Source organism: Esox lucius, chromosome 24, assembly GCF_011004845.1.
Source record: "Esox lucius isolate fEsoLuc1 chromosome 24, fEsoLuc1.pri, whole genome shotgun sequence".
NCBI classification, from domain to species: Eukaryota; Metazoa; Chordata; class Actinopteri; order Esociformes; family Esocidae; genus Esox; species Esox lucius.
This window is the reverse complement of record NC_047592.1, coordinates 23,437,404-23,461,239: the sequence shown is the minus strand read 5'-3', so window position 1 is coordinate 23,461,239 and position 23,836 is coordinate 23,437,404. Positions and strand designations below refer to the sequence as shown.

The 23,836-nt window shown below is 42.3% G+C and overlaps 3 protein-coding genes across 6 annotated transcripts; 2 read left to right on the top strand and 1 right to left on the bottom strand.

Moving 5' to 3' along the window:
• Positions 1–904: 904 nt before the first annotated feature.
• mblac1 (metallo-beta-lactamase domain containing 1) lies at positions 905–6,173 on the bottom strand. The gene is made up of 2 exons (XM_010899172.4): positions 4,171–6,173; positions 905–2,281 (listed from the first exon to the last, which is right to left on the bottom strand). Exons 1-2 carry the CDS (start codon positions 4,591–4,593, stop codon positions 2,000–2,002), a joined length of 705 nt encoding a protein of 234 aa, XP_010897474.1. The 5' UTR covers positions 4,594–6,173; the 3' UTR covers positions 905–1,999.
• Positions 2,233–14,423, top strand: LOC105027203 (E3 ubiquitin-protein ligase TRIM21). Of its 2 annotated transcripts, none has more exons than XM_010899174.4 (12): positions 2,233–2,298; positions 9,941–10,061; positions 10,142–10,213; positions 10,327–10,389; positions 10,898–10,981; positions 11,161–11,274; positions 11,427–11,582; positions 12,801–12,929; positions 13,040–13,085; positions 13,166–13,219; positions 13,424–13,569; positions 13,873–14,423. In XM_010899174.4, the coding sequence occupies exons 2-12, from the start codon at positions 10,011–10,013 to the stop codon at positions 14,239–14,241; spliced, it is 1,284 nt and encodes a 427-aa protein (XP_010897476.2). In that variant the 5' UTR covers positions 2,233–2,298; positions 9,941–10,010; the 3' UTR covers positions 14,242–14,423. The 2 variants fall into 2 exon arrangements, with proteins under 2 accessions (XP_010897476.2, XP_010897475.2); XM_010899173.5 differs by lacking the exon at positions 2,233–2,298 and adding an exon at positions 9,070–9,447.
• Positions 14,424–14,590: 167 nt separating this feature from the next.
• mpdu1b (mannose-P-dolichol utilization defect 1b) lies at positions 14,591–23,370 on the top strand. Of its 3 annotated transcripts, XR_002196113.2 has the most exons (9): positions 14,591–14,748; positions 16,537–16,602; positions 16,861–16,993; positions 17,155–17,240; positions 17,662–17,780; positions 18,639–18,749; positions 18,847–19,021; positions 21,057–21,083; positions 21,743–23,370. XR_002196113.2 is itself a non-coding variant. In XM_010899170.3 (7 exons), exons 1-7 carry the CDS (start codon positions 14,619–14,621, stop codon positions 18,967–18,969), a joined length of 768 nt encoding a protein of 255 aa, XP_010897472.1. In that variant the 5' UTR covers positions 14,591–14,618; the 3' UTR covers positions 18,970–20,365. The 3 variants fall into 3 exon arrangements, 1 of the variants encoding a protein (XP_010897472.1); XR_004575364.1 differs by lacking the exon at positions 21,057–21,083; XM_010899170.3 differs by lacking the exons at positions 21,057–21,083; positions 21,743–23,370 and having other exon boundaries at positions 18,847–20,365.
• The last annotated feature ends 466 nt before the right edge of the window (positions 23,371–23,836 follow it).

The window sequence follows — 23,836 nt, the reverse complement described above, 5'->3', positions numbered from 1 at the left end:
TCAATATGGGCCAACATTTCTAAAGAATGCTTTCAGCACCGTGTAGAATCAATACCACGTAGAATTAAGGCAGGTCTGAAGGCGAAAGGGGGTCAAACACAGTATTAGTATGGTGTTCCTAATAATCCTTTAGGTGAGTGTATATATACACTGGATGTTTTTCCATTTTCACACCATTCTTTGTAAACCCTAGAAATGGTTGTGTGTGAAAATCACAGTAACTGAGCAGATTGTGAAATACTCAGACCGGCCCGTCTGGCACCAACAACCATGCCACGCTCAAAATTGCTTAAATCACCTTTCTTTCCCATTCTGACATTCAGTTTGGAGTTCAGGAGATTGTCTTGACCAGGACCACACCCCTAAATGCATTGAAGCAACTGCCATGTGATTGGTTGATTAGATAATTGCATTAATGAGAAATTGAACAGGTGTTCCTAATAATCCTTTAGATGAGTGTGTATATATATATATATATATATATATACATACATACATACATACATACACACACACACACAAAAACACTCTCACACACACACACAGATACATATATACAGATACCACAGCACACCTTCAGGGGTCTTCAGGAGTCCACGCCTTGGAAGGTGAACACTGTTTTGGCAGCAAACAGAGGACCAACAGCATATTAGGCAGGAGGTCATAATGTTTTGAACCAGCTTACATTCTATGTACAAATTAGATTAGACAGACATTCTACACAAGACTTAGTATGGTAAGATTACAATCCAACGTCTGAATCCATTACATCACAAAAATCTTCGGCAAGAGAGAAACATGACATGGCGTCATGTTGGTTTACCATCTACTTCTGCACACTAAACTAATTTGCAGAAGTGGCATTTCCTCATAATGATGCATTAAGTAGATACAGAGAAAGACAAAAAAAAAATTACGTTTATTATTGAGTGTTGACTGAAGGACAGATAGACACAGCATAACCCTGTGTCTGAAAATGACAGCCAATCCCCTATCGGCCCTGGTGAAAAGTAGTGCACTATAAGGGGAACAGGGTGTTGTAAAAGAACCAATAAAACAGGTTTCAGTATGACAAGGATGCCAATAAGGTTTTATGGCTGCTGTTGCATAAACTGAGTTTCTCCATATCAACCAGCCTGTGCCTGGTACAGGTCCTGCCGTGCATGCACGCACCCACGCACGCACGCACACACTCACCACAGTAAAACAACCTGGATCATTCTGCTTTCTCACACAAAGCCTTGTATTTCTATACTTATCGAGTCTAGAAATCCAAAAATCAATGTAACCGAAACACAACACTACACCCAACATTAACTTGAATCCTAACCGTAAACACCAATTTTAACACTAACTGCAATTTTTATTTTGGCCTTGAAATGGAAATTGACCTTGTTGATACAGGCAAAAGGTCTAAACAATGGCAGATTTTTCATGTTTTACTATACTTGTGAAAACTTCTGATCCTAATTGGATCTGTGAAACGAAACACACAAACGCTTGAACAAAGCAAAAGGTATATCATGATAAACATTCATGAATACAACCAGCAAATATAGCCATCAGCATTCTGACACTTTCCTCTTGAACATGAAAATGTAGCAACATATTATTTTTCCATCATCCTGAATGTCATGTAATTACATGGTAGACATGGATCCACACAGTTGTTTTTCTTGCAGGATGATTTTGAGGGTCAGAAGTGATTCAGCGTGATCAGGGGTCAGTCACTGAAACACAGACATGCCTCTTGTGTGTGTGGTTGTGTGTGTGTGTGTGTGTGTGGGTGTCCGTGCTGCGTGTCTGTATCCAGAAAAAGACAGGTGACGGGTGATACAGAATATTATCCCCAAAAAACGAACAACTGTTCCATCTGTCCCGGACAGTCCACTGCAACCCAGAAGAGACTGGTTCTTTCTCTATCTGCCACACCCTTTCATTTGGGTCTGTTGCCACAGCTAGACAATATGTCCCAATACACAAGGCATGCAGATGCTGATCAGATGTCCACGGTATCAGTCGGCTCAGAACGCCAATGCACCTCTTCCCGGTGGACTCGGAATGGCAATCCATGTCCTGGAATGATGACATCAGAGGTACGTAGCGCCAGCTGCCGGCTGGCCTCCTGCACAACAGGGTTCTCACTTAGATCCCTCCAGCTGTCGTCGTCGGCGCATCGCTCAAATAGGTCTCCGGCAACCAGCACCGTGCCCATTGTAGTTCCCTTCACCAGAACGCTCACGTCTCGTCCTGTGTGGCCAGGAGTGGGTACTACTGACACCTGGTGGAGAGATGGAGGTATTGCAGAAATGTTTAGAGCGCAGTCTCCAATTGATGCTCATTTCATTGCTTGAGATATGGATAGGAAACAGTTGAATCGGAGTGTAACACACAGACACAGTTAAACAACGAATGATATAATATTCTAAAGGCTGAACCCGGGACTCTAGTACTCGCACACAGGCATGTTCTCTTGCTGGATCTAAAATACTCGCTTATGAAGGAAAAACCCGCCCTGAGGGTGACATTGACTTTGGATTACAAGTCCGTTTTTCTCACGAATTACGCGGCAAACGGTATTTAAATGAGCAGTAGGTTTGTGCATTGAAATATATTTATGTATTTAGCGTGGATTGTTTAACTGCCATTATTAAATGTGCATGGTTTTCAGAGCGTTTGTATTCAGATGGTGTAGAGATTATAGTCGATTTGAGATTTTCTTTTTTGAGAAATTCCCCATGCAATAGGATTCTCCCCACTCCCCGTAAACGTTATTTTAAATATAGGCTAGTGTTTTAGGCTGAATATTAAAATCAACTGACGTATGAACTGCGATTTATTTGGGCTACATTATAATTAGAGGTTATTTATATGTCTAGGATTCAGACTTATTCAAATGGTGAATTTTACCAAAAAGAAATAATAAAAGCAAACGTGAGTCAGTCAAGCTACTTTCTAATATCAGAATATAACTAGATAATTGGCTAAATAGACATAATGTTTGAAAGATTTTAGTCAAGCATATTGGTTGTAGGTAAACAAACACTAACCTGTACATAATTGGACGTCTGGGGGGTACTCCATCAAGGAAGATAAAGGAAAATCCAGGTTTATTTTGATAAATCTGGTTAATTTAAGTGGGATTTCCGTTCCATTAATCTGTTTTATAGGAGACCCTGCTCAGTAACTAAGGTAATTTATATCTGAATTAAGCTGCTTCCTCGCAGGCTACATGTCAAGCTTAATTTAGCTATGTTTCAAAGAATGTCCAACAGGCGGAAACAGAATCGCCAAAAAACATCCCGTGTATTTCTCGCTCGCATCACTTTTGTCCTGTCCGTGTTGTGACCAAGCATGAATTATGGTGTCTAAACATTTGTTGAATTATGGTGTCTCCACAAATATGGTGTCTTAACATTAGGCTACATTTTGTCGCGCATTAACATCACGCTAAGTTTGAGTATTTTGCTTGACACCAGAGGCGTCATAGGATCACAGTACATTCGGGGCTTAGACGACAGCCGAACCTGAAGCCGAACCTTACACTGCCAAAGCAATTTCATTTCAGGGCACAACAACGTTCGACATTTGAGTGAGGAACAGAAGGGTTAAAATTAAGAGACCTCGGCAAATTGAACGCTTCTTTTCCTCAAACAAAACATTCCTTTTCAACTTTTTTGAGCTGTAAGTTAGCCTAATAATTTTGATTGATCATAAATCTGATATAATCTAGCCTAATAATATGGCCAGGCTAGTGCTCTGAATGTTCATTAATAAAAAAAATTATACAATAATCAATTATGACTTACGCATTCAATCTGTCAGTCATTTTTTGCAAAGCTATCTCCTTCGCCTTGTCAATTGCGGCAGTATTGCCCTTTTTAGTGATAACTCATTTAAATTCTTGATAAAGTCCCATCAGCAGGGTTTGTTGTTGAGAAGACCACCGCACTGCTTTTTTTTGCGACATATCTTCATTTCGATGATCGCTTGTTCTGGGCTGCTTATGTACTCCGTGCGCGTGCACAATGTAAACTTGTTCAAGCCTGGTTTTAGTTAAAGTTGTCAAGAAACGGCCGAATTGGGTTAATGGAACGGCTTGAGCCTTAAGTGGAAGTTGGGGTTTAAGTGGAATACGTTGGGTTGACCAAAATAACGTTTTGGACTTACATGTTCATCAATGGGATATGGTCGCCCCTCAGCCAGCCTGTTTGGAAGGTACCTATCCCCCACACTGATGTCACATCCCACAACTACAGTTGCCCCTGGAAACAGCCCTAGATTTCCCACATGATCAGAGTGTCCGTGGGTGCCCACAACCACGCTGACATCGCCAGGTTCCAAACCTTTGTCCCTGAGACTTTTCACCAGGAAGTCCCTGTCCCACGGTCCTCCGGTGTCTACTAGAATAGTTTTAGGTCCAGTTAGAAGAGAAATAGTTCCGTCGGCTCGAAAAGACCCGTCAGGTTGGGGAATACAGTAGCCTACTTTGAGCACCGACAGTCTGTACGGTTGCCCCTCAATATCGAGTTCCTTGTCCGAAAACTCGCTTCTTTTGACTTTACATGCGTCTGATTTCCCTTTACATTCCATCTCTTCTCGCTCAAAAATGTGATTAGTACAGTGTCACAAAAAGCACATTGTTTTATTTTTATTAGTACACTATCACAAATGTACGTTGACAGTATTTACTTATTAACCTTGCCCAAACTAGCCAAAAGAAGTTAACAACACATGCTCTTGTTTATGGTTTTACGTCCAGATGGACAAACGTGACGATTTAGCAGCAAACCTAAAGGTGCCTACACCGCCACCTACTGTGTGGGAGCGTTCACAACTTCTATATTCTATTTAATTTTCTAATCTAATACTGTATTTCTAAAACATTTACAGGGTATGCACAGCCGTGTCACTTGAGTTCAATAAAAAATTATCCGGAAGTATCATTAAGATGTTTTTTTTTTTTCAATCATACTTGTCAAATAAGTATGTTAAAAACACCTTTTGCTGAAGCCGGAATCGCTCCTCGAAACACTTGCTGAATGGAATGCGTGTGGTAATAACGTTATACATATTCATTTTCCTTTGTTCTTACTTACAATCCTCCCATCACACAACACCACACAAGGTCAATCCCTGTCCTAGGCACGTTCCAATTTATCCCAAGGGTGTTTAATGAGGTCAGGACTCTGGGCAGGCCAGTCAAGTCTTCTGCACCAGTGTTGTAAAACTATTCCTGTATGGAATTTACTTTCTGTACAGGGGCATTGTCACACTGAAAGAGGAAATGGCCTTCCTTAAACTGCTCCTACAAAGTTGGAAGAATCATCATTTCTCAGCATTAAGATTTCCTTACACTTGAACATAAGGGCTAAGGCTGAATCCTGAGAAACAGCCCAAGAAAAGTGATTCCTCCTGCACCAAACTTAACAGTTGGCACTATGTATTTGGGAAGTTATTGTTCTCGTGGCATCAGCTACATTTGACACCCTGACATTGTGGAAAGGCAGCATGCTATGACAGTCCAAAGTTGAAAGATCTTCAGTACGTGCCATTCTACTGCCAATGTTTGTCTATGGCGATTGCATGACTGTGATTTAATTCACATTACAGCAATGGGTGTGGATGAAATAGCCAACTCCACTAATTTGAATGTGTTTCCAGATACTTTTGGCTAATAGAAAATATTGTCCACATACTTTCCTCTCACAATAGAAAATAGTTTTCCCAAATTAAAGTAACATATGCATGTTGACATATTGGAATGAAAAAATGCTGCAGCATGTCAATTACCCACAAGGCACTGTGGAGCTGGAGTGGACCTGGAGTGGAGTTTGCATAATTTGGTTACAGAGCACAAAGCAGTTTATACAGTTTGTCAAATTACCAACATAGCCTGTGACTTGTTGTTGAAATCTTCACTGCTTCTTCTCAGATCGCTTATTTCCAAACTTACAATAATAGCAAATGATGATGTGCTGTTTGGTAAATTACGTTGTATTTATGTACGGAGCAAATATGCAGCTAGCATGGAAAGATTTTTAGCAGAGCAGGAAAATGATCATTTGCATTAACAAACTCAAAAATTAATTTATCACAAGGGCCATAAACAACGTAATGCTACACAACTCAAGAAAGATCTCAAACAAATTGTGGCGATGTAATATCTTTTGAGAACACAAGTTAAACAATCTAAAAGTTTAGGAATAGCGCTTGAAATTACTATGACTAGCTGATGCATACTCTAGCTTCATTAACTGGCTGGCAGGCACTATGGTAGCTAGCTACCAGTTCATTAGCTGGCTCGGTTCTGCTGTGACCTTATGCTAGTGTTTGACCCGGGCCAGGTGTCGTGGCATCCTGGTCTCCGTACTGACCTAGGAGCTGGGGCAGTGACACCACTACAGAATAAGTCGGTTTGTTTAAATGTGTCTTTATATCCAACTCTATGATTCAACTCTAATTCTCAGACCCACCTTTTTTGTGCTAAACAATTCTACTCCATACTGCTCATTGCTTACATCAACTTTCCTGTCACTGTCAAGTGTGTGTGATGGGGATCGGTGGAACCGAGGTAAAGTTGGTTTTATATTCAGAGATTCAACAGACATTCAAAAGGCATTCAACAGAGATTCAACAGACATTTGAAGCACACATTTAAACGTTAAAAACTAATTGCATTCCTCACTGATAACTAAGACTGATTTATCAAAATATTCTATATTAGGTTGGATAACTTTCACAAGCCTTTATTTGATCAAACAATCAAACATGGATTTCTTGCACATTCTCTAACATTGAAAAACTCTATTATATTGTAATAACCTTTCGAATAATTTTCATAGAAACTTCATTCCATGTTCAAAATATTCTACCCTAGACAACTTTTACAACCTTTAAATTGATCGAAAAAGTCCACTAAGATTTTCAACACATATTCAAACATTGAAAATTACTGTTATATCGCAATAACGTCTTCAAAAAGTATCATATAAACTTAATTCCAAGTTCACAATATTCTACACTAGGGTGGACAACTTTTACGCAATCACAATTACAAACTTGGAATTAAGTTTCTATGAATCTTTTTGAAAAAGTTATGGCGATATAATTGTAATTTGCAATGTTTGAAAATGTGTATCAAATGTCTCATCTCATCTTCATCCGCTTATCTGGTATCGGGTCGCGGGGCAGCAGCTCCAGCAGGGGACCCCAAACTTCCCTTTCCCGAGCCACATTTGCCAGCTCTGATTGGAGGATCCCGAGGTGTTCCCAGGCCAGTGTCGAAATATAATCTCTCCACCTAGTCCTGGGCCTACCCCGAGGTCTCCTCCCAGCTGGACGTGCCTGGAACACCTCTCTAGGGAGACGTCCTGGGGGCATCCTTACCAGATGCCCGAACCACCTCAACTGGCTCCTTTCGACGCAAAGGAGCAGCGGCTCTACTCCAAGTTCCTCACGGATGGCGGAGCTTCTCACCTTATCCCTAAGGGAGAAGCCAGCCACCCTTCTTTCGGTCAAGACCCAGCCTTCATGACCAGAGGTGAGGGTAGGAACGAAAATTGACCGGTATATCGAGAGCTTTGCCTTCCGGCTCAGCTCTCTTTTCGTCACAACGGGGCGGTAAAGCGAATGCAATACCTCCCCCGCTGCTCCGATTCTCCGGCCAATCTCCCGCTCCATTGTCCCCTCACTCGCGAACAAGACCCTGAGATACTTGAACTCCTTTCTTGGGGTAACGCCTCATTCCCTACCTGGAGGAGGCACTCCATCGGTTTCCTGCTGAGAAGCATAGCCTCAGATTTAGAGGTGCTAATCCTCATCCCAACCACTTCGCACTCTGCGAACCGGTCCAGTGAGGGCTGAGTCACAGACTGTTGATGCCATCAGGACCACATCATCCGCAAAAAGCAGCGATGAGATCCCCAGCCCACCGAACTGCAACCCCTCCCCTCCCCACCCCGACTACGCCTCGATATCCTGTCCATAAAAGTTACAAACAGGATTGGTGACAAAACGCAGCCCTGGCGGAGGCCAACCCCCACCTGGAACGAGTCCGACTTACTACCAAGAACCCGAACACAGCTCTCACTTTGGACGTACAGGGATTGGATAGCCCTCAGAAGGGACCTCCTCACCCCATACTCCCGCAGCACCTCCCACAGTATCGCCCAGGGGACCCGGTCATACACCTTCTCCAGATCCACAAAACACATGTAGACTGGATGGGCATATTCCCAGGCCCCCTCCAGGATCCTTGCAAGAGTAAAGAGCAGGACGGAATCCGCATTGTTCCTCTTCAATCTGAGGTTCGACTATCTGCCGAACCCTCCTTTCCAGTACCTTTTAGACTTTCCCAGGGAGGCTGAGAAGTGTGATACCCCTGTAATTGGTACCCACCCTCTGGTGCCCCTTTATGAACAGGGGAACCACCACCCCGGTCCGCCACTCCTTAGGCACTTTCCCCGACTCCCACACAATGTTGAGGAGGCGTGTATAAAATGTAAGTGTACTATTTCAATCAATTTAATCAGGTTGTAAACAATTACTTGGAATAAAGTTTCTATGAATCTTTTTGAAAAAGTTGCAATAAAACTGTGTTCCGAATTTGCTAAATTTCAAAGATTCTAGTTGTGAATTCTGGATCAAATCAAAGGTTGTACAAGTTGTCCACCCTAGGGTAGAATATTTTGATCTTGTAATGAAGTTTATATGATGACATTTTAAAAAGTGATTGCGATATATCAGTCCTTTTAAACTTTTTTTATTTTTATATAAAATGTATTTACATCATTTTGATAAATTAAAGGGTTGTAAAAGTTGTCCAGCCTACTGCAGAATGTTTTGAACTTGGAATTAAGTTTCTGTGATTCTTTTTGAAAAAGTTATTGCGATATAATAGCGTTTTTCAATGTCAGAGAATGTGCATAAAATCTGTGTTTGATTGTTTGATCAAATAAAGGCTTGTGAATGTTATCCAACATAATATAGAATGTTTTGACGAGTCAGTTAGAGTTATCAGTGAAGAATGCAGTAGTTTTTAACATTTAAATGTTTCCTTCGAATGTCTGTTGAATCTCTGTTGAATCTCTGTTGAATCTCTGAATATAAAACCAACTTTACCTCAGTATGTGGACTGGGAGTAGGATCTGCCATGGGAAGAATGGACAAATAGACTGGGGTTGGAGGGAGTCGGAGATTGTTCGTTGGCGACATCTGCCAGAGGAAAGTGTTCTTTGTATTTGCCAAACAAATGTTTTCAAACTTTGCACCATGTTTTAGTATCTGTCTGGACTATATTACAGTACTGTATATCCCAATTGGGGGTTATAAACTTAGCTTCCAGTTAAATGTTTGACGACATTCTTTGGTCAAAGTCCAAACAATACTAAACAACACTTTTGAAGAGTTACACAAAAGCAAGGGAAGGCTATTGTTCACATACAGGTAAGTACATTTTCACTTTTTAAGAGATACAGTTGTGTTGTCATATATACACGCTATAATATAGATTTTTATTAATATGATAAAGAATCAAGCTGACCTACGTGTCAAACATCGTCTAAAACCAACATGTTGAACAATTTGAAATCCAAAGATATTTCTTCATTTAATAAATTGCCCTTACACATACATTTCAGATATTGAGCAATATTGTGTGAAAGACAAAATTGTGTCAAAACAAAACATGAAAGAGTATTAAAGTGCTACGGCGTTACTGCATTATTCCAATGGTATTATAGCTTTACAAGGCTGGCTATTTTGTCAAGGCTGGCTATGTAGTCTTGCATCGTTCTACTGTTGTCTTACTTGTAAAATAGAATACCTTTGTCTGTCTGACTGTCCATTTATCTGTCTGACTGTCCATTTATCTGTCTGACTGTCCATCTGTCTGTCTATCTGTCTGTCCATCTGTCTGTCTGTCTGTGTCGTTGTCCAGACAGCAACCTAACAACCTCACTGGGTCTAACTAGTCCTCTCAAGTGAATGAGAGAGAGCCTTGCCAGTGGATGATGGTGGACACTGGTGTCAAACACTTTAACACCCTCCGTAAAAAACAGGTGAATTAGTATCAAATGACACCCTATGACCCTTTTTTTGTCGTTTCTAACATTTTGTTAATCTGTCTGTACCCATGCAGGACAAGCGTCTGGAGACAGTGGAGGTGACACACTCAGAACCATGGAATAAACCCACTTTGAGCAACAACAATGTGGGTTTTAATCAGGAATATAATGGTCTTTATTGTACACAAGATTTTTATGATGTCTCTGTGAAACCTTATTGATCAGTGCATTACATTATCCATGTTTCATTGCGGTTCAGGAGGGCCAATCGGAAACATGGGCCCATTCAGGACCATGGACCAAACCACTGAGCAGCTCTAAGGTACAGCTACATGTGAATTCCGTGTTATAGTAACCGTGTCCCCTTTTGTGCACAGCCTGGAATGACAACCACTAAAAGAACAGAACAGTATTTCAGAAATGTTGTCTTGTAAATATATTACATCCAGAGAGGCATTGCAGTTATCATCCTTCAATACTTCATTCTATGCTAAAAGCAATGTTTCTTAAATTAGCTTGATATTGTAGTACATTTATTTTTTTCTGCCTACAGTCAGGGCATGCTGCTTTGAGGCAGCTGAAATAAGCTCAGCTGTTACCATGTAGCATTTGGCACTTGGATGCTTAGGAAAGGTAAAGCCAGATGACTGGTTGGGTAAACAAAGCCAGTTAGGCATTGCATATAATACCAGAAATTTCTCACAACTTCCTTATTGGCTATTGATTGGACCAATGTGGCTCAGAGTTCCACCACACCTTGTGTGCGCTTAGGGCAGATGTCACTGAGAACAACGGTAGACTACTTGGTTTGTGTGTGTGTTTTCTAACAGCATGGCCTAGAACAGATGCAGACGTACCAGGAGTGCCTGAAGCTCATCAGGCAGCTAGCTGAGGATGTCAAGAACATCAGTCAGGTGTGATCATCACCATTTGTAGCTCCAACCTCCGAAACTCAGACCTCTGTCACGCAGACCTCCCAACAACATCAATGCATGGTTTTCACAAAACATTCAATCACACAATCTGTCCAAACTCAAATTTCAACACAACGATCAAGACCTAACCTGCGCATCATTTTCCTTATTGCTTGCAGCTTGCCAGAAGAAGGGGGGTGATGGATGGTGGAGGTCCCATTGCGCCTCTGAGCCTGGAGAGCAGCAAGAGTCTCATTTTCGTGTGGGCGGAGGAGCTCAATCAGCTAGCACCTGTGAGCAGGCTACCAGAATACTATTTCCCCTCTAGTTTTCGAACCAATCTGTGATTTATTGGGATGTAAATTACATTTCTTGACCATATGGATGTCCTGGTATAGTATATCACAGATAATCTTTTTTTTTTTATCAAACTGTATTGTCACAGCTCCAGAAGACCTCCGCATCAGCAACCCATGTTCAAAGCATGAGAGTTAGGAGGGATCTGGATGGAGGGAAAGACAGAGAAAGGAAAAACAGAAGTTTGGAGAGAGAGAATCAGTTGGTTATAGAATGGGCAAAGGAGCTGAAAAGTGTCTCAGAGGTGTGTGTGTCTGTCAAATAGTTGTGTGTGTCTGTCGAATAGTTGTGTGTGTCTGTAGAATAGTTGTGTGTGTCTGTAGAATAGTTGTGTGTGTCTGTAGAATAGTTGTGTGTGTCTGTAGAATAAATGTGTGTGTCTGTAGAATAGTTGTGTGTGTGTGTGTGTGTGTGTGTGAATAGGTGTGTGTATCTGTCGAATACTTGTGTGTGTGTGTAGAATAGGTGTATGTGTCTGTAGAATAGTTGTGTGTGTGTAGAATAGTTGTGTGTGTCTGTAGAATAGGTGTGTGTGTCTGTAGAATAGTTGTGTGTGTCTGTAGAATAGTTGTGTGTGTGTGTGTGTGTGTGTGTGTGTGTGTAGAATAGGTGTGTGTGTCTGTAGAATAGTTGTGTGTGTGTCTGTATAATAGTTGTGTGTGTCTGTAGAATAGTTGTGTGTGTGTGTGTGTGTAGAATAGTTGTGTGCATCTGTAGAATAGATGTGTGTGTCTGTATAATAGTTGTGTGTGTCTGTAGAATAGTTGTGTGTGTGTGTGTGTGTAGAATAGTTGTGTGTGTCTGTAGAATAGATGTGTGTGTCTGTAGAATAGTTGTGTGTGTGTGTGTAGAATAGTTGTGTGTGTCTGTAGAATAGATGTGTGTGTCTGTAGAATAGTTGTGTGTGTGTGTGTAGAATAGTTGTGTGTGTGTGTGTGTGTGTGTGTGTAGAATAGGTGTGTGTGTGTCTGTAGAATAGTTGTGTGTGTGTCTGTAGAATAGTTGTGTGTGTCTGTAGAATAGTTGTGTGTGTGTGTGTGTAGAATAGTTGTGTGTGTCTGTAGAATAGATGTGTGTGTCTGTAGAATAGTTGTGTGTAGAATAGTTGTGTGTGTGTGTAGAATAGTTGTGGGTGTGTGTGTGTGTGTGTGTGTGTGTAGAATAGGTGTGTGTGTCTGTAGAATAAGTGTGTGGGTATCAAAAAAAGAACACCACACTAAAACAATATAATCATGACCACAAAAGGAAGTGGTTACATTATAGCTGTTCTCTCTTCTGTCACCCCACTGGTGTAGCCTGTTAGCCCCACCCCCTTACACTGTGAGTAATGTGTCCTGGCTAAGGCAGGGTAATGTGGCTGTCTCACCTAGCTGTCTTAAAATCGCTGCCCTAACTGTCAGTCCATCTGGATAGGCTGAAATGGAAATGTCAAATCCCTTTATTCGTATGTGTTGGTTCTCAGATTAGTGGGCTCTCAGATAAGGACATCAACCGGCTGCTTTGTCCTGGGGCGATTAAGGAGCCCAGGCTGGCCAGTGTTCTGCCATTGCTGGAGTTCTTTGCCTGGTCCCTCCTGTCGCAGGACAATGAGGTGCAAGAGAATTGTCTTTCTCTCTCAGTATGTTTCTCAATTTCACTCTGTCAGTATGTTTCACTCTCAGTCTGGTTCTTAGACATTTAAAAATCTGTCTTTCATGTCAGGAGGACGTTTTGAAGCTGTGGTTGTCGACCAAACAGAGAGCATTGAGTAAGTGCTCAGATGTTGAATTGCCCTTGCTGGTTTCGTTGTCTCTCTCTAATTCTCTCCCTTCTTCTGATTGCTCATAGGAAAGCCAAAATACATTCCTATTTCAGTATGGAATTGGATTTGCAGTGCTTCGGGTAAGAAGAAAGAATTGACAATGTTTCATAATTACACCAAGTTCATGCATGCACAACTACTTCTGATTTTCATTTTTCAATCAGTGTCAGATGATTGAATCAACAGACATAATGATTTTGAAAGGGGGAAAGAAAACCCCAGGTCACTGGTAACCTCTCATGCCAGTCACTGCTCCCCATCCATCCCTCCCTCCATGTCCACAGATTCAGTGAGCCTGGACCCTTTCAGCAGCCACCCCTGGCTGGCCATCTCAGATGACAACCGCCAGGTTTGGGAGGGTCCCCAGAGGACAGACACCGTAAACCATCCCCAACGCTTCGACAGATGGTCCTGTGTTCTAGGAAGTCCGGTAGGGATGGGTGATGAATCCGTTATTGAAACCGTCAGTATTTCAGAAATAAAACCAAGGAAGAAATGTTCTTTCCTTACCAGACAGTTTAAGTAAAAAATGACACTTAGCATTGCTTATCCTTATCTGCAGCTTTTCTTCCCCACCTTAAGTATATTTCCAGCATGCACTTATCTTACTACATTTGGTAGAAAAAACAAAAAATATCTATTATTGTATATATTATATAATGTAATAATATTATCTAATATTGCCCTAGCAAGCCTCAAAATAACTGTGTTGAACTATTTATGGCTCTACCAGACCATCAGCACAGGAAGGCATTATTGGGAGGTGGAGTTATCAGCCGAAGGCGGCTGGAGACTGGGGGTGACGGATGTGAACGCACCACGAAAAGGATTGTTCTCCATGACCCCAGCAAACGGCTTCTGGACCTTGTGGAAAGGCACCCAGAATATTATTTGGGCCTGCGGAAAACCCCAGACCAAGATTACTGTCCGTGCCCTTCTACGCATTGTCGGGGTGTATCTGGACTTTGAGGAGGGACAGGTTTCCTTCTATGATGTAGAAAACAGGGTTCACATCTATACGTTCTCTGACAAGTTTAAGGGGAGAGTGGTTCCTGTATTCGGGTGTCATGATGGGGACACAAAGATCAGCATCCGGTATTAGATGATGTTGTTACCCCCATTGTTGTTAGACAAAGCTGCTGTGTGATGATTGATGTGTTTTTATCAGACAGACAATGCAAATACAAAATGTATTGTATCAAATGACTGATAAGCAGTTTTCTTTTTCCAATTACCCTTTTGTGAAAGAATACTGAAACTTAATAAAGAGAAAAGTAAAACGTACTGTTTCTTTTTTGTACTGTAAGCCACATACATTTGACCATAAGGATAAAATATAAAATATAGCAACTTCAAAAGTGACAGCAACAGCGACTACGTCGATAAGGAACCGGAACCATTGGCATTGCTTTATGTTTCTGTTTAGCGTGGGGGAAGCGGTATTAAGGGCACACTTCTACGTCACGCCACAACTCCACAATGGCGACCCCTGTGATGATGGAAGGTCCAAAGACTTCTGTGTTGGACCCCCTGAAAGGGCTCCTTTTGACCTATTTCATGCCAGAATCATGTTACGATGAGTTTTTTCTTAATTTTAATTTTTTGGACGGTAAGTGTAATGTTTTTGCTAACGGGAATTTATCGTTGAATGAAGAGCTAGCTAGCTTTTCAAGACGATTGTAGTTATTTTCTTGTTATCTTGCAATTAAGAAGTCGTATTATTTTTGAGGACAGTATGTAATTAAATATTTTACACCGATCACATTTAGGAATCTAACCCGCTAAAAAGACAACAGGAACTAGTTTAGAGGTGTGCGCTATCCACAGGGCATCACATGATTGGTTGTATCAAATTCCTCTCTGATTGAAGTTCCTCGTTGGTTATCGCCACTGCTCATCAATCAGTATTTGTTCCTCAATAACTTCAAAATCACTGAACAAAATAAACGCAACACTTTTTTTTTTTGTCCCCATTTATCATGAGCTGAACTCAAAGATCTAATACTTTCTCTATGTACACAAAAGGCCTATTTCTCTCAAATATTGTTCACAAATCAGTCTAAATCTGTGTTAGTGAGCACTTTTCCTTTGCCGAGATAATCCATCCACCTCACAGGTGCGGCATATCAAGATGCTGATTAGACAGCATGATTATTGCACAGGTGTGCCTTGGGCTGGCCACAATAAAAGGCAACTCTAAAATGTGCAGTTTCACTGTATTGGGGGGATCTGAAAACCAGTCAGTATCTGGTGTGACCACCATTTGCCTTACGCAATGCAACACAACTCATTTGCATAGAGTTGATCAGGTTGTAGATTGTGGTCTGTGGAATCCACTCCTCTTAAATGGCTGTGTGAAGTTGCTGGATATTGGCAGGACCTGGAACACGGTTGTATACGCCGATCCAGAGCATGATGACCATGCAAGAACTGGGAAGTTTTCAGCTTCCAGGAATTGTGTACAGATCCTTGCAACATGGGGCCATGCATTATCATGCTGCAACATGAGGTGATGGTCAAGGATGAATGGCACAACAATGGGCCTCAGGATCTCGTCACGGTATCTCTTACAGTGAAACCTGGGATTCATCCGTGAAGAGAACACCTCTCCAAAGTGCCAGACGCCATCGAATGTGAGAATTTGCCCACTCAAGTCGGTTACGACGACGAACTGCAGTCAGGTCGAGACCCCGATGAGGATGACGAGCATGCAGATGAGCTTCCCTGAGACAGTTTCTGACAGTTTGTGTAGAAATTCTTTGGTTATGCAAACCGATTGTTGCAGCAGCTGTCCAGGTGGCTGGTCTCAGACAATCTTGGAGGTGAAGATGCTGGATGTGGAGGTCCTGGGCTGGTGTGGTTACACGTGGTCTGCAGTTGTGAGGCCGGTAGGATGTACTGCCAAATTCTCTGAAATGCCTTTGGAGACGGCTTAAGGTAGAGAAATTAACATTCAATTCACAGGCAACAGCTCTGGTGGAAATTCCTGCAGTCAGCATGCCAATTGCACACTCCCTCAAAACTTGAGACATCTGTGGCATTGTGCTGTGTGATAGAACTGCAAATTTTAGTGGCCTTTTATTGTGGCCAGCCTAAGGCACACCTGTACAATAATCATGCTGTTTAATCAGCATCTTGATATGCCACACTTGTGAGGTGGATAGATTATCTCGGCAAAGAAGTGCTCACTAACACAAATTTAGACAGATTGGTGAACAATACTTTAGAGAAATAGGCCTTTTGTGTACATAGAGAAAGTGTTAGGTCTTTGAGTTCTGCTCATGATAAATGGGGGCAAAAACAAAAGTGTTGAGTTTATAATTATGTTAAGTGTAGGAGGACATTGCCCATTCTCATTGACAGGACTAGTTCAATGATTGGTTGTTTGTGTTCGTAGTTCCGTGTCTGAAGATTGTGCTCAGCAAAGGACTGGGCATTGGAATCATCCTAGGGTCTGTGATGGGTAAGTCTAAGATTACCTTACTGTAGGTCTCTCTCTCCCTCCATTCCTTCTCTCTATCCCTCCTTTCCTCCATTCCTTCTCTCTCTCCCATCTCCATTGCTTTTCTGACTGTCTTCTTTTCTCACACCATTTGTGCCTATGCTAAGCAACTCCCCCTATGTCTGTCACATAACTGTGGATGGTGGGACATTCAATATAGTTTGAAAACATATAGATAATGCGTAGAATAACCCCCCCCCCCCCCACACACACTTACAGTGAAGCTGCCCCAGATTCTGAAGCTGATGGGGGCTAAGAGTGCAGAGGGTCTCAGCTTCAACTCGGTCCTGCTGGAGCTACTGGCTATCACAGGAACCATGGCCTATAGTATCGCTAACAGCTTTCCCTTCAGGTACTAACAACACACACACTCCCTGGAGATCGAGCGACAGTATTGGGATGTTATGACATTTATATATATTGTTTAGCAGATGCTTTTTTTTTTTGCACTCACCACCACCGTCCAATGACATCCAGGTACTGGTAAAGACTTGCTGTGTGTCTCCTCCTCAGTTCCTGGGGTGAAGCCCTGTTCCTCATGCTGCAGACGGTGACCATCGGGTTCCTCATTATGCATTATGGAGGCAGCACCGCCAAAGGCAAGAGACACGCAAACACCCAGCTGACGCCAATATACGGGCCGTAGTCGTTGCTGAGGCAGTTGGAGAATATCCTCAGTGGCGTATGTGTGCAACCTGTGTTTACAATGAAAATCATAGCAAGGTGGCGAATGCTGTGTCCCGCACGCACCCAGATGATGGACGCCATTTTGTACATTGACGCAGTGATCGATGCGTAACACTGAACGCCACAATGTACGGCATTAGAGTTGGCGAACGATTAGACGCGTTCGCAAGCCGACAGGCGTCCAGGCCGGGTTAAACCAGGACTATATTCCTGCGCGGTTGGTCTCACGCTCTACCTGAATTGGCGCTCCATGTGTGTTAACCCCGTTTCCAGTACGGTTTATGTAGTCTGTCCACGGGAGGTTAACTTCTGTCTGCCCCCTTCGCCCCACAGGTGTGCTGTTCCTGGGGGTCTACTCTGGTCTGGTGGCTCTTCTGCTTTCCCCAGTCACTCCCATGGCTGTAGTCATGGCCATGCAGGCCTTCAACATGCCTGCCATCATCATCGGCAGGGTACGTGGAACATGAATATGTACGTATCTCATTGCAACCAGTGGAATCTGATGTTTAGGCGGCAGTTTAGAGCCTCGGGCTGGTAACCGAAAGGCACCTGAAATCAGCACAGACGCCGTTCTTTCAGTCATGTCCTGGCTATTTGGTAAACGTTGGTGATTTTGGTAATGACATTGTTAATACATTCCTTCACATCTATTTAGGAACTAAGCAAGGGCATATAAGCGATCAGATTTAAATGCGTCTTTCCATCCTTAATGCAGCAGCCAATCGGAGCCTCTCTTGTTACAGTGCCCCTTCACATTGCTCTCCTTAAGTTATTCTGCCAATGTGTGGGTCGTTCGCCATATCCGTTGAATAGTAAGGAAAAATGAGCGATGAGATGAGCGATAATATTATCAGTCGTACCAAGTGAGTTCAGTGGCCTACAGTCTGTTTTGAGGAATTTCAGGCAAGTTATCTTGATTATATATTTTCTTTGTATAACCCAGCCCGGGCTGACATGATGGAACATCTCTCTTTCGGTCCCTGAGCGAAACAGTTTGACCTACTTGCTCCTGTCGGTCAAGCTGGATAAGAGCGCGTGTAAATTCACCTTAGCATTTGGTTAAATTGCTTGCATGTGTACTGTCTCCTTTAGAGGATCTCAACGCAGGGACCCTTAAACCTGTATTTAATGACCCTCGTGGGCTGAGGGAGAGACTGACAGTCCAAGAGAGTCCAAACATACAATCTTACCTAGAGTTATTACCTCAGATTCTAAATGCAAGAGTAACCCATCCTGAGCGGTGTGTTGCGTTGTGTGGTGACATGGCTTTGAATCCCGGTGGCTAATCGTATCCCTTTCTGCCGTTGCAGCTGATCCAGGTGTTGACAAACTACCACAACGGACACACGGGTCAGCTGTCTGCCATCACTGTGCTGATGCTGTTCGCCGGGTCCCTGGCCCGGATATTCACCTCCATACAGGTAAAGACGGGTGTGAGCCAGAGCCGGCGTGTTTAGAGCCGTGTTTTTCCGATCGTCCCCTCACCGCGGCCTTTGCTTCTTTCTCGCTGTCGGACAGGAAACTGGTGACTCCCTGATGGCCCTGACCTACGTCATATCCTCGTCGTGTAACGGCCTCATCGCCGCCCAGCTCATCTACTATTGGAACTGCCGCCCGGCGCTCAAAAAGAAGACGGAGTAGGCGGACTGACCAGCGGACCCGGAGACAGACAGACAGACAGACAGAGAGAAAGGTAGACAGGTGAATAGAAAGACAGACTGGTGGACATTGAGCTAGTTGGAAGACCTAAAATAGACTTAATAGACTGTAATTTGAGACAGACAGTGATGGAGGTAATATGACGTCTGTCTAATTTAGTAGCCTATTAATGTGTAACGCACTACTTTTGACCAGAGGCATTCCCTCGGGGGAACCGCAGCACCTCATTCCCCCTTTGCCCCAGTACTCTTTTAGTGCACTTTATTGAGTAACAGGGTGCCACTTTTTTCCCCAAGCATTGAAAGGTGTTTCAGGCTGTCTTTAGGTGTTTATTTTCACTGGTTTTATTGAAGAGATGAAATATTGGGGGTAGAAAAAGAGTTGAGGGCCGCGGGCTAAATTCAGACCCGGGGCTCGGTTCTGAACAGATATGCCGCATTCCCCAAGGGACCACAGGGCGACGTTTGAGATGTACCTCATACAAACATTCCCACAATCCTCTGCTGTTGCCTTGCCTTGCCCCGGACCAAATTGACAGTCTACTCTCGGAGCTACGCTAGCGAGCTTCCGCTATTTAGTAATAATGTGGCCCTTTTCCAGTTTGAGCAGTTCACAGAGAAATGTTTGGTTATGTATCCATGTTTGAGCTCAGGGAAGGCCAAGCTTCTAAGTCGTTGCGTTTCAGCTGAATCTTGACCTAAGACACCAATTCTACTAGAAAGTGCTAACACACTGCAACCTGCTGTTTAATCATTCTCTGAAATCATTATACCTCCCCAACAACACATTGGATTGTTCCTGTTATATAATATCAGTGGTTCCCGGAACATGATTTAGAATGATAAACATTTTGAACACAACCAGGAAATTGTTTTCTGGCTGTAATGAAGAGTAATCAAGTAGTTAAATGTAAATTCTGTCTGTATGTTTAAGGTAAATGTTTAATTTTCTTTCAAGTTTGATAACGGAACTTTCTAAACTATAGGTACAGTGAAATTGTCCCTAGATGCTGATTTGGGGTCAGTTTAGCATTTACCTACTAATGGCTAAGGTTAGGATTGGGGAGGGGAAACTGATCCCGGACCTGTACCCAGAGGAAACCTCACCCCTAGGTAAATTAACCTAACTGTTAGTGTTGATCCAACCTGAAGTTGCCCATTTTTCCATGGTATTATTTTTGTTAAAATGAGTTTGTTCTCAATATTTCAGATGAAAGGTGGCCACATGAATGTGGGGTCAGTTATATTAGTGATGATAAAACAGAATGTGTCTGTTGTTTTTGTTCCTGTTGCTCTGTGGAGGGCGTGGCTGTGGGGTAATGGGAAGATGGTTATTTTTATTCAAAATCTGAAAATGGAAATAAAATGTTTTGATTTCATTGGGCTGCCCTCAAGGTTCTTTCATTGTCACTCATTGCCATCATTTGGAGAGTTTAGTAGTTTTTATACTTGAGCTATAATCACAGACCTGGTTTAGAGCGCTGTTTAGTCTGATTAGCTAGATCTGCAAACACAAATAGCTCACAGTTAGGTCAGTGGTTCTCAAACCCCGCCATTCCAGGAACTATTTGATGTATTCCAGAGCTAGAATAGCTTAATCACTTGTCAGCTAACTGGATCTGGAGAGCTTCAGCGTTACAACCTCATTGAGATGAGGTGTGTGCTTCACTTTCAGGCCACCAGAGGGAGACAATCTTCCAGTCTGTTGTAATCACACGTTTTCAGTTCTAAGCGGAGGTATACTCTATCTGTAATAAATAACTTCTCTAAGCCCCTGCTTAGTTTTCCACTATGTAATCACTGTGTAATATATCATTTTAGACTCTGCTTTTATCCTCCAGTAACGTTTGTGGAATTGGCTTAGTAATTATTTAATTTTACCCTCCTTTGAGATGTCATCCTTACTCTCACGCCCTGTTTTACATAACATTATTTTTTACTACGTCTGTCCATCAATCGTTGATTTCTTTTGTTTTCACTCTTTTGTTTTCACCCCCCCGTGTGTGTGTCGTTTCAACGGCACCCTGCCACTGCATCTCGCTGACATCATCAACACCCCCGGCGACCAAGAATGTCCCAGAACTCCAAGTGAATTTAGTAAATCAAATGTTTTTTTTTTAATCACAACTTAAAACAAAATGTTAGCTCCAAACTCTGAAAGTATATTCAACTTGACAGAAATGTTGTGCTGGAGATACATGCGTTATTTTTTATTTTTTTTGTCCAATTGGAATTAATGGTAAATTGTGCATTCTGTCATTTTGGAGTCGCTTTAATTGCAAATGAATACTGAATGTGTTTCGAGATGCTTTCTGGATGCCACCACAATTATGTGTAATCATGTCTTGAATAATGACTGAGTTATAAGATGACTACATTATTTGCATTATTCTATCCGATACAACATGATCTGGGACATAACTATGGGACAAAATACTAAACTTTTGTATACATGAAAATTACTACTAAGAATTATTTAATACACGTGAATTAGTCTAAATTCTTTTGATTCCCTAGAATGGGGATCCATTTTAGGGAACCAAAATTTATTTGGATGGAAATACCATTAAAGCTGACGGTCTGAACTTTAACTTCATGGGAATTGTAGCAGTGCAAAACAAGTTCCACGATCCAAATACTTTTCAGACATCGCTGCCTCGCTGTTTTCGTTCAGTTTTGTCTTATCAGTTTGCCTCATGCTTTGTGTATCACTCAGTCACTAACTCTCTGACCTTTGTTCTGTCTTTCTATGACAGGAATGAAGGGGGGGGGGCTAACCACATAAGAGGGAACCCGAGAGCCGAGAATATTTTTTTCTTCTTCGGGAAACGGAGAGAAAGATGCTGGTCAGAGAAGGAAGAGGTGTATAGCAGATCCTGGAGGGTGATCGACAGAGGCGGTTAAGACTGAGAGTTTGGAGGAAAAAAAAGTTATCTTTCATTGAAAGACAAGAGGGCCCCGGGCTGCGTATCTGATGGGGACTGTGCAACCGAATGGCGGAGCAGGCGATCACCTGTGAGATACATTCATCTTGGGAGGTCTGACTGTGCTTGAAATGGCCAGTTTCGTTCCACTGCGCTTGAGACTTGTCTGCAATTCACACGCACACGCGCACACATGCCACACACACATATACCAAACACAAACACTCACATCGCTCCTTTAATCAGCCAAAACATGCTCTCTTAATCTTTTTAATGTGTGGGTGCCAATGCTTATCTACCTGCTGATCACTAGGCCTGCATTTCCTATCTCCCCCTATCTGGTCCATCTGTGGAACACCCCTGCTCTTTCATAACCTGGCGGAAAATGCCATTGCCCCACCTCAGCGGGGGTGTTTTAATGAATGTCTCAGCTGCCTGACAAGGGTGACAGCCCATCTCCTCCAGTGGTTCTGTTACAAGTGTTTAATATTCCCACACACAATGAGGATTGTTTTACTATCTTCGTGAGGACCACCAATTGAGTACCATGAGAAAAGTAACCTTAAAACGAACCCGTTCCCTATCCTAAAACCCTTAACCTAACCATAACCTCAACTTTGTAAGCTGTAACGGGCCATATGTCTTCAATTTGCTAGATTTTACAGTTTTTTTCTATACTTGTGAGGAAAAACTAGTTCACCTACACACAAAGAACACACACTCATCTAAGACAGTCATTCTTTCCCTCATTTCTCTCGTTCACTCTCATTTTCTCTCCCTCGCTTGTCTAGCTCAGGGTGTGTCTCTGCTTGCTCATTAGGGCTACCTGTCACTCCCTCACTCAGAGGTTGGCAAATAGTTCCTCTATTAGCGGCATTATTGTGTAGTCTAATATCGCCCATCTGTCATAGCTGCACAGCTGGCTTGGTCTTTATGCATGTGCGTGAGCCAGGTCTATGTGAACATCATGGGACCTGAGGACCCCACATAGGTATTAAAAACAGACATATAGGCCCCACATATTTGGGGGGCTGGTCCCGATTATAGTGTTAGAATTGGGGTTACCGAAAAAAAGAAAAAATTGGCGTTACTTGTAGTTTCAGTCATTACAAGTTAAATGAAGTTCGACATTGAAGTTAGGTTAGGTTAAGTTTTGGTTAGGGTTAGGTTAGGGTTAGGGTTAGGTTAAGTTTAGGCATATAAGTTATGACGTCAAGGTAATGATTAAGGATAGGGAACATGGTTTTCTGGGTCAGAGTCAGGTATCCGATGTGTAATCTTATCACTTCACCTCCAGTTCTGACAAAAATCTGAATTACCTTTGTGTGACTGAACACCTCTCCTGTTGTCTTAAGGTTAATAGGACCCCACATCATGGCAGGGTGTTTGCAAACACTGAAAAACATCTGACTATCAAAACATACATAAGATGAATGAGTCAAATAAAAAATCAAACATGATTTGGTGATTCAGTTGGTATTTGTGTGTTTTGTTTGATTCCAAGCGATATCTCAAACCACACACATAACAGGTGGGTTTTTTGCATGGTGGTTGCTACCAGATTTCGTCACGTTCATATCTACGGTTTTATATTTACATGCAAAACAAAAAGATGTTTGCGGGTGGCTAATCATTCATCTCATTCTTCTTGGCTATGAGTGTGAAGCCATTTGAAGTTCCGATGGTGCTGCTGGAGAAGTTTCAATACAAGTCGGAGCCAGACGTATAGTCTTGCATTATCGTTCATGAGTTCTACAAATTAGCTAAAGTGCTGCTAAACAACCAGCAATAAACACCATTTGCGGTAGGCTTGCAGATAGGCCTGAAACACACACACACACACATTCTCTTTCTCTCTCAAATACACACTCAGACACATACAATGTCTCAGACAGACACAAACTATCAAAAACACACACACTCTCA